We start from the raw sequence: 11,675 nt of genomic DNA on the forward strand, positions 1-11,675 counted from the left end.
ACTGTTTGGACAAACCACAAGGACGATTTGTGTCGATCACTCTTTTGGAAAAGGAAAATTTATATACTTTTTTTATAAGACAATAGAAAATGAGGAAAACACTAGAAAAAAAAGAAAAAAAAAACTATAACTTGCTCGACTGTCAAACTCTCAATCATAATTCATCTTGGTACATTGACTTTCTACTTTGTAGGGGTCTTATTTTTCATTTTGGAACCTGGCTTTCAAAATACGGTCCTGTTTACCGTGAATATTAAAACATACAAATGTGATAATTTGGAACTCTAACTAAAAATAAACATTTATGAATGAATGAAAAGAGACCATGATAGACATATGTAAAGGCCAACGACGACAAATCATGACGTTTTGAAGCCGAATTATTATATATTAATATTAATTAATTAATAATAATATTTGGTGAATGATAATTTATATTACTTATATATTTAATGAAATACAACATTTATCAATCAATTCTTAAAATAATTATACTATTTTTTTATTCAATTACCTTTACAGTAATAACTAACGTTATTGCCGTCGCACTCTAGTTCACCACTTAATTAAATCGATTATAGTAATTTATTTTTTCAAAATCAAATGTAACGCATTATAAAAAGCAATTAAATTTGTTTGGATCCACCAACTATGTTTTAAATGTTATTGAATTGCATTTGGTTAGTAAACTATAGGCAACTATATGTGTATCCACATTTCCCCCTTACTCAATACATTTAAAATTCCAAAAATTTGAATTCTAGATTAACATATTTGTATCGGTTCTTCTATATTTTATAAAATTATTTCACTGAAACATTGGATCATGTTATTATAGCTTCTAAGTATAGGTGATATTATTCAAAAAAACATATTTAAAAATTAAAATAATGTATATGTATTTATATTCACTTATAAAACGTTTAGCTTATATTTCAATCTCTTAATCTATTAAGAGTTAAAATTCGTAATAATTCATCTACATTACACGGAACATTGCTAGTTGTAAATAACGCTATCTATATCTATACTCCTTATATAAACAAACTACCTTCAAAATTAAACACTCTACCTTTAAATTTCTTATTTTACCCTTTTAATTTACACTACCACAAAATACTTTATTCCTGAAATATCAAAAATACCCTTAAAAAAACCTTACGCCCAAAATTATTATTTTACCCTTAATAAATTAACTTACAGAATTATTTCATTATCTTTTAAAAGATATCTACAACTTCTTTTTTTTTGAAAGGTGAATTTCGCTGAAAACTTCGTGTCACGATTCGACAGCGAGAGGTCTAGCATACATTGTCTTAACCGGATCCGCGCTAGAGAGCTCCCTCGAAGTAGAATGTCTATTTTAAATACCCGATGGGGGAAACCCTCTACTAATCCACTCGAATGCACGACGAATAATAGGGGTAAACCCTGCCCCTTCAGACTTGAACATGGGTAAACCCAAGTCAAACTCTCATAAAGAGACTTCCTTATGTCCTACCGAATACTTGAACTCAAAACCTTATGAATGGGGAATGATCATTCAACCATTGAGCTAATACTTAAGGATATCTACAACTCTTTTAAATCAAATATCTTTATAGCAAATACATACACCAATTGACGCATTTTCCGTCACCAACGGTCGCCGCTACCGTCACCATCCGTCGATACCACCACATCATTGTCATTGTCATCGCCGCCGCATTGTGCGGGTACCATGCTCGTATAATTAATGTAGTTAAGGACTTAATGTTTATAATTTTTACTAATCTCTATCGAAAGATATCAACATCAATGTAAGATATATTTTGTTTGAAATTGGAAAGTGATGTACAGTATACCCATAGTTCGAGAGGCATTTTTCTTACATTTGTACCGATAAATTGAATTGCATCTTAGACATGTACGTAATTTAAATGTTAAGATTATACTACATTAAAATTTTAAATATTATGTTCTAATATCAATTTGAAGCTAAAAAAAATTTAAATAAATCTAGCCAACTAATTTAAATTAACCTTATTATGCCTTTTCCTCCTAAACTAGAGTGGTGCCCGCGCGTTGCAGCGGCGACGGTTTATAACACTTTAGACACCGTAAGGGTTTATAGCGTTCAGTTTACTTTCATGAGATGCGTCAATGCATGATCTAACCGTATATATCATTCTAAATATAAGTCGCGGGTTAGGTGCAAAAAATAATGAAGTACAAACACTAACCATGAAAAATAACCACTTACAATTGTATGGGATGAGACCAAGGCAATTAAAAATATAAGTAGTCAAAGATTAAAATTTAATACGAATATACAAAGGACATAATTGGTTCGTAATTTCGTGAGTTATAAAAAGGTAATTATTGTTTAAACATTTTGTAATATAATATATGACAATTAAGATGTTTTTTTTATCCGTAGCAATATCTTCAGCAATAATCTTAGAGTTAATGGGGATTTTATAACAATAGGGGTTTTTGGTAATTGTGGGGTTTTTTTTATTAAGGGTAATTTCGTAATTTCAGGGATAACGTGTGTGGAGGTTACACATAAATGTAAACGGTAATTAGGTAATTTAAAGGTAGAGAGTTAAATGTGGAGGGTGTAATTTGTTTATATAGGTAGTATAGATTTTTGAATATTTAGACTATTTTTAGGTAAATAAGTTTAAACTTAAATTAACTATTAAGAGTAATATTGCAGATAATAGAAAACTACGTAAAGTACTTCTTCATAGATCAAAAGTTGAGCAAATGTATTAAAATAATTTAAAAATCCTTTTCTTCTTTCAGTTTTCTTGCATAACTAAATAAGTAAATATAATGATACTGAAAAAAGAGGCTATGTGAATATGTGATATCGATGGGTTGATTGTTTATAGATAACATGTTTGACTTCGAATTTATAATGAAACAAAATTATTATTTAAGAAGATACATCTCAACTTAATACAATGTTTGAGGCAAGTCACAAAAATATGTATACTATTACTATTGTTTTTTTATGAAGAAGAAGAAACATATAAAGTTATTATTAAGTTTCCCTATTTATATTTGATTGATTGATTGATTGATGATATATTCTTTTTTGTTCACACTTAAAACTAATGGAGACATTAAAAATCACGTTTGCTGGATTGATGTTAAAATGTCTTTGTCATTATTATGTGACTTCAAGTCATATCCCCATTTTCTTCCATGTTGTATGGATTTTGGTTAATGATTATCTATATTTAAATTTAATACTGTATTTTCAGAGCTAAATACACTTGAAAAGTTGAAAGTGACTACTGTAATTCCAAGTTCAAAGCGATGTGTTTTTTTTTTTTTTTTTTTCATTTTACTTAATCATTGGTTATTATTATTGTCTTCCTTCTAATTGTTATGGTATACATAAATTAATTTTCAAATTACAAAAGTCTACTTGTAAAATGAAGCACAAAATTATGAGTTTTATAACTTGTGCCTTAGGGTTCTAATTGTTATGCTATATCATAAATTAATTTTCAAATTACAAAACTCTACTTGTAAAATGAAGCACAAAATTATGAGTTTTATAACTTGTGCCTTAGGGCACTTGTTAGAAGTAGTTAATTAAAAGTTGTCGTGTAGATATATAAACGGTTTTTCTAAACATGTGCCGTGTAAATATACATTAATACTCACACCACTATCAATACCATTACCATTATCATTACCACCCCCTTTGCTACCATCGCCAAACTGTGGTGACACTGGCATCGCACTAGTGTCATCGCACATGCATTATTCTAGTTATTATACAAGGATCCTAATTTTGTCTAATGGGAACCTTGGGCTTCTGGCCCATAAAGGCTCGTCAAGTTAAAAGGAAACGGCTTGTTGGGTCGAACAGACAAACTAGCCCACAGTTCTTGCATGTTGCCAACTTCTTTTATAGGCCATGTAGCCAGCTACATATACTTCCATACCGGTAGAATGGTTAAGTTAGTTAGGTTTGTGTCACATCTGTTTGTTCCTAATTGGCCATGTATTGCAATCATCAATCATGTTACTTTCTCGATGCATTCTATTGCTTTTGAAGCTGGACGTTTGTTTAGGAAGTAGATTTTGTATTCGTAGGTCTGCATTTCACCTTTTTAATTGTAAGATTGAGTATTGTTGACATTGACAAATTGTTTTTTTTATGAAAAAAAGTTTGTCACATATGTTGGCTCTAATTTTCTTACAAATTGTTTTGTCTGTTTCTGTTATTCGTGTATTAAAGGTAAACTGACTAAAATCCATGAAAATTGAATCGGTGTTATTCTTTTCGAAATATTCTCCTCTAATTTGTAAATATGAACTCAAATCGATTCCAATCAACTCATATTGATCAGTTTTGTAGGGGAAATATGAAATTAATATGACACAAGGACAAGTTGTCATCTCAAATTGATAGAGTATATATATATGTATTGTGTGTGTGTTTTTGATACTAGTAATAGTACTCGTAATTGCACATGGGATAACTGAAACCGAAGGATCTAATAGAAAGAAATATGTTATATATGATATATTTGCACTGATCTGGCAGAGTAACACTTTTGGTTACAAAACTATATATTTTCTAGAACTCTTTTTACTCCAAATAAAAATACCTTCATATGATTCCATTTTCTCCAACCAGTGTGCCTGTGCATAGACTACTTATATATTCTATAACTCTTTTGTTGTTGTATTGTATATCACAAGACTTGGATGAGTCTAATCGCCAAATTTAAACTTCTCAATCGGATATATCTTGCTTGTGTTCTCCCCTTTTCTTCTTGAGAACCCCACACCACTTGATTTCCAATGAACTTGACTTGAATTGTTAATCCTTAAGCCGTTTGTATTTCTATCGTTTCTATTCCTGTTGTTTGAAGTCATAGAAAAGAAAACAACATTACAAGTGAAGATAGAGAATTGAGCAGTAAAACACTAAAACATGAGAAGTCGTCATAGAAAAGACACCAACATCACATGCTTATTTCAGTAAGGTCATATTATTTGTTTACAAACATGCAAATGTAGTATAATTGCATACATTCAGAACTCGGTTGATTAAAAAGCAATTTGTCGTATACTCAATGCAAATTTCTCCACACAGGAGTAAGTGATTTACTTTATAAATTTAAACTATCACAATGTGTGTAAATAATCCAAAGAATTGCGTATTAATTTGTTGTAGAGTAAGTTATTTGTGGTGTGAGTGCTTGAAGCAAAGTAATTGAGAATGAACCTGAGGTGAAGCAAAAACAAAATGCCAAAAAGTGCTGTGCTTTTTGCAACTGTCTTCAGCAATGGCGCTATGAAGGTTGATTTTTTCTCCGCTTTAACAATCCTCTTATCATTCTCCCCACAGGTGATGGCTTCCACCAAACAATCGATACTGTCATCTTTTCTTTTATCCTATAAAATCAATACAATTGAAGATCACTATTGCTTACCTGGGAATTCTTATAATCGATACTGAACCCAAACCTTATTGCAAAATTAACCAAAATTTTCTGTTCAGTTCATTTGGTTCATAGTTTGGTGTCTTATAGCCAGGTTTCTTTACACCCCTAGGTTTCAGCTATATCATTTTAGAGGGTTTTACAGCATGCATCCATTGAATATAATTATTTACGGCTAGATTACAGCACACAAAGCCGGACAACTGGATTCAAATCAAGGATATAAAGATACCTTGCTAGTTGCTTCTGTCCCACCTTTACCATAACTATGAACATCGTCACTATGAGTAATGCCATATCCTTTCTCCACACTGCCAAAACCTTTGCCAGCCTGATTCTGTGTGACCTGATCACATTCATCGATCTTGTAAGTCAGATTTGAATCAGCCACTTGGACACCCTCCAACTTATCGTTTAAACTTATACTGGTTAGCAGTGTTTCTTGGGTACTTTCTGTGATGTTGATGACATCATCCTTCACCAATACCAAAGAATCTCCCAAATCTTGTTCTGCCCGTAAAATCTGATTCAATGATCCAAGATCTTGATCCAGCGAGCAAGACGATTTCTCATCATCCCAATTTGGTGAAAAAGCATCTTCAGAGAGATCCAAAACTTCTAGCTCTGAATGATTACACAAACTTGATAACTTGCCAAGTCTGTTAGCTCTATGCTGCTGCAAATCAGGAATGGAAGATGCCAAAGTTCCGAGGTCATCTGAGTCAGAACAAGCATCAAAGTCAAGAATACAAGCCACCACAGAGCTCACACTGCTCGTGGGTGACGCCTCTACATCATCAGAGAACTTCCTCCCTGTTCTACACATGGAATCATTGGGTGTTGTATTTGAATCATGTAATTCAGTGTATATACATGAATGACATAAGCAGTCTTCAGTTATGTGAAAGGGGACATCAGTAAGAATTCGAAATGAAATCGTATCTGATAAAGAGATATGATGATCGACTTCTCCCCTTTTGTGTGAAATGAGAGCATTTTCTCTATTAATATGCCAAAGGTTTGCTCCACGGTTATTGGGTGTGAACTCATCACATATAATCAATCTTGATTTACAAATAGGTGATGAAATTCCATCCAGATGATTATCACTACTATCATATTGCAAGAGAAGAGATTCTGCTGATCCTGGCGTATGTGCAAATTCATTGATTTCTTGGTTCCTGGTATCAGCCTGTTGTGGTTCTTGAGTCAGCGCATACTTATCAATTGTGTCTTGCGACTCTGCTGACTCTATATATAGAAAATCTGCATATGAAGTCCCTGGATAATTGCTTATTTCCTCGTCAGATTCTTCTACACATGACTCGTCCTCTTGTATATGTGATACAAAGGTACTTTTCTACAAAGAAACCAAAAGTATTACTCTTAGTAGTGTATTTAGAACAGAAATGTATAATTGGATATTGCTTGTTGGGTAACATGTCAAAACATGTAGCTTTCGATGGTCAAACAGGTTGTTGAAATGCCAGCACTTTCTTTGTCCAATAGTTTATGCATCCAATAAATATTTAATGTAGTTAAATATATTCCAAAAGCTTTTATCAAGGTGACTATCCAAAGTTTTTAGATGGAACAATTTATTAGAAAGCTGCTTACTTTATGTTTTTGGGAGTGAGCACTCATTTTAAAGCCAAAAGAGAGAGGTTAAGTTGTCTCAAGAAATTCAAATACCTGCCTAATTTTCAATCTTGAATGTTTAGTTTGTCCATGAGTCACGTCGGCTGTTGATAATTCCAAACTTCTTCTGATGCATGTAACTACATCTGTGGGCATTGCTACTGTCTTGGTGACAATGTCAAAGTCTGGGACCTAACACGAGTAAAGTTGTAATCAAGTATTAAGTTAATAAGATTTCTAATTTTTACAAAATTATCTTTGTAAGATATTGTGATCTGTGGGTAAACACAACAAACTAGCAAACATGGAGCATAACAAAAGCATATTATAAATCTAGTTCGTACTCTAGTCAGAAATCCTGTAAACGCCACTGATAATAGAACAAGTTTACACCACCATGTATTTAGAGAATATGAACTTATGATGAAAAGGTCAATAACCATCAATTTATAAAGGGAGAAACTATTTCATATGAGTAAGCAAAAAAATTGCAGCAGTTAAAAATTGTAGCATTACTTACATTTACTTGCTTAGACCTAGCTTTCTTTGAAAGAGATCGTATACATATACATACTTTTCGAGTGTCTTTCTTCTCCACAACATCAGATGGGGAGAAAAGATCCACACCACTCAATCCCAAAACTTTGCATACCTACAACAAAGAAAATGAAGATGCTGTTATTTTTACTTGAAACGCATCCAATGTAATATCAATTATCAGAACAGTATTAATATCCACAATAATTGCAAAGAATCCTTTTCTAAGATGCTTGCCTTCAAAAATGAATCAACGTTTGAGTAAGGCCTATATCTACCACTGCTCTTCCTTGTATCAACCGGTATAAGCTTACTAGCTTTAAAATTGTTGAGCTCCATATATTTGACCAACAACATATTCCATAATGCTTTAGAAACATCAAATCTGTTACGTCAGATAAGATCATTACAGTCATGAACAAATAATAAAGTCATAGCTTGAATTGATAGGGGTAACCCTTTACCCAAAATAATACAGTCATAGGCCATACATGTCGATTCCCTTTACCACTTCAAAAATTCTCTTATGGTTTCCATACTTTGACTTCAGGTTGAACCACTATGAGCTTTAAATTTGAAATTAATTTATAGATATCTTGACTACCAAATGTTGGGAAAAAACAATTGTATTGAAAATGACAAACAACACAAGAAAGTTTTAAAGTTAGCAAACTCCTAGTGTGAATATGTGACACTTGAAAAAATAGAAACCACGCTCTTGGTTTGACGTTGAAAATGGTTTACGACACAGAAAAATGGTTTTTGGATGTGATGCGAGCCTTGCTTATTGTAACTTCAACTGATAATGTTACTTTCAACTAATAATGTTACTTCTCCAATCAATGTTGGGTGATATTTTGATCTTTGAAGGCCTGAATGTTGGCATCCATTTAAAATCTTGGAACTTACACTCATAATAATTCTACAAAAAATATTTATAAGGTTGAGTCTTTATCAACATAGAAGGTAAGAACCTACAGTAGCTCCCCGTCAGAAAGAAGATCACATATGCTTATTTGCTCATCAAATCTTGTGTGCAGCACTTCGCCAATCCATATTCTTGCTTGAGACTAAATCATTTGAAAGGAGATAAAATATCATATCTTCACATAAATAAGTTAAGTTAAAGTACATTCGACTTCTAAACCCACAAACTAGCTTGCAAAGACATGAAGGCAACTAACCATAACGTATCTATTTCTTTTGTTACCTTGAAAACCTCAAAGAATCTAGAGTTTTCCACATTTTCGATTGACCAACAATACATTTGTTGGTCTTTCAAAAAGAGCTTCTCATATTGGTCAACAAGAGTGATAATTAAAATTTTTGGACTCAAATTACTAGCTAAAACTACATGGTTTTAGTCATCCTTACGTAATAATTCTGAATTTCTCCTTTTCTTCTCTGATATAGTTACCAAAAAACTTTTGCTACAAGGACTTCATACAAATGAATATCATTGTAATATTTATTTAAACTTGGAAAGCTTACTTCCAAAGTCACATGAGAATTTAAACCGAACATTGTTGATAAAATAGACACAGAACATCATAGTCTTTCAAAAATGCACAAGTTGTGTTTTCTAACTACATATATCAACTACTATTATGTTTCCAGAAGATGATGCAGAATGAACTCATTTGCGTACAAAAAATTGTAAAACATGTTCTTAAAATTTTATGTACAGTTGTATTACTCCCTTCATGTAAACAAACCATCTCCAAATTAATAAATTTTGCTAAAAATGCTACGGAGTACAATATTCTTAAAGAGATGAATGATATGTTCAGGTCCATATATAAGCTAAAAGGTTCCTTAGCAAAAGTTTGTTAGGTTTCTTTTGCATCTATAAACGCAAAATCAGAAGATGAATTCAAGTATACTTTAGCTCAGCAAAAGTAACAAAGAAAGTAACAACATAAATTTATGTATCCTTATACCATAAAGATGTAGGGGTGTTCACGGTCTGGTTTCAATCCTTTTAGACCGTAAACCGAACCGTTTGGAAATTGAAAAAACCGAACCATCTCTTAATTCAGTTTTTGGCTTTTTAATTAAATGAGTAAAAACATTGCATCCTTTGTTTCCCCAAACAAATTTATTATGCAAAACTATATTCTTCTATCATATACACAACAAATAATTTACAGTGTAAGCACTTAATTTAACTTATTACCTTCTGGAAGAAATAAAAAATCAAAATTGGGCAACTCAATAGCCTTGGCTCATAGAGAATGTACAGTTTGACTTATGAAGTCAAAACATTAACTAGTATAATCAAACCTAACTTCATTGTAAACAGAAACTTCAAGAAAACATTTATAACCCATCAAAAGACATAACTCCAACAACACATAAAAATGTTTTTGGTGTCAAAGTTACATCAAAACCAACACCAATTTTGCATATGAAAACAGCCAGGTTTGACCTAAAAAGTCAACAAGCAACACTTCCAAAACTTAAAAACTACCCAATATTAACACAAACACTTGGTGGGTGTATCAAATTACCTGCAAGAATACATCATCAAGTTCACGGAAGCTAAGTGAAGAAGACGATGAATGAGCAGCATCCATTGCTCTAATTCACCATCAACTAAATAAATTACAAAAAAGCTAACAGATTTGATGTGGGTTTTCTCTCAAATGAAAAACCCAAGTGAGGATATTAATGGCAGATTTGTGTTGAAGTATGAGAAAAAAAGGCAATATTTGAGTATGGTCAAAGGGATGACATCGTAATTAAGAAATTTGAATTATTAAGAAAAATATGGTAGTTATTGTAATAAGACAAAATAAATATGTGGGTATTAAAAACTTAAAATAGTGAATTTGTCACTATCTCGGTTTGAAACTAAAGTAGGAACGTGGCGCCAAGGTTACCTGTACAATTTTTTATTGTAAAGTCTCTTTAATTTGAAGTTTGGAAGATAAAACGAAATAGGAGTAGTACTGAAAGAATTTTTTAAATATTTTAACTTGCAAGTACATCAAAGGTTTATAATAAACATTTTCATTTTACTCCGTATAATATAACTAAAAGAGTAGGTTAAGGTATATTTGTCACCCTTAATTCCTCTCCTTTAACGTCTCCTTATTAATCATTTATTTTTTTTAATATCTATTTAATAAATAATGTCCGACCTATAATTAAAAAAATCTTTATTATTATTGTTATTATCTATATACCACCTATAAAACCCTTACATATTCTCAACCCAAAAAAAAAACTACGACAGAAAAAACAACAACATGCGATCGACTACCAAAAAAAGTTTTTTATTTATATATTTTGTTCATATTTAATCATTATTATTATTATTTAACATTGAATTCCTATGTTTTTTATTTAACTAAAGTTGGGGGGAAAAAGTAAACTGAAATCAATATTTATATGGAGTTAATTTTCATATGTTTCTTCTTTAGCTTTTATATTGATTAAGTTGTGATGTTAGTCATATTGATGTTTGCTCGAATTATACCGTTATTGTGTAAATTTTTAATTCGTTTATAATTAAAAGTTGTCATCAAAATCAATTTACTAAGAATATATATAGAGATTTATGAAGCATAAATTTACCCATTAAGAATTAATACTTAATCTTCCTGCGCAATGCAACTTCTTTATTTTTTAATTATTAATATATGTTTATGTTTTAATAATGAGTATATGATAGACCTTCCCCGAAAGATTAGTTTATTACACATTACTTTTTTAACTTTTTGCTTTATTTGAATCGTTTTATGTTTTATTTTATGTAAATTTAATTTTATTCGGTATATATTTAATATACTTGAATTTTAATTTTTTAGCTTTGATTAATATATTTTGAGATTATATATCCATTGAACGGGCCTGAGCACTAATATAATATAAAGCATTCAAATAAAGATATGTTAAAACTTTAACTTATAATACGAGTAGTAACAAAACAAACCTACGTATCTAGTATAGAATTCTAAAAAGAACAAATATTTTCTTACTTGAAAGGAAATGCGATCATTTTTCTAAAAAAACTCCTTTATTTTAATACGTATATGTCAA

The 11,675-nt window shown here is 31.1% G+C and overlaps 1 protein-coding gene across 1 annotated transcript; it reads right to left on the reverse strand.

Moving 5' to 3' along the window:
- Nucleotides 1-4,503: 4,503 nt before the first annotated feature.
- On the reverse strand, nucleotides 4,504-10,341 carry LOC122578501. Its single transcript, XM_043750478.1, has 8 exons — nucleotides 10,142-10,341; nucleotides 8,610-8,701; nucleotides 7,869-8,016; nucleotides 7,615-7,746; nucleotides 7,149-7,286; nucleotides 5,689-6,816; nucleotides 5,240-5,409; nucleotides 4,504-4,870 (listed from the first exon to the last, which is right to left on the reverse strand). Exons 1-8 carry the CDS (start codon nucleotides 10,205-10,207, stop codon nucleotides 4,723-4,725), a joined length of 2,022 nt encoding a protein of 673 aa, XP_043606413.1. The 5' UTR covers nucleotides 10,208-10,341; the 3' UTR covers nucleotides 4,504-4,722.
- Between the last annotated feature and the right edge of the window lie 1,334 nt (nucleotides 10,342-11,675).

This window comes from Erigeron canadensis, chromosome 1 (assembly GCF_010389155.1).
Source record: "Erigeron canadensis isolate Cc75 chromosome 1, C_canadensis_v1, whole genome shotgun sequence".
In the NCBI taxonomy this organism is placed as follows: domain Eukaryota; kingdom Viridiplantae; phylum Streptophyta; class Magnoliopsida; order Asterales; family Asteraceae; genus Erigeron; species Erigeron canadensis.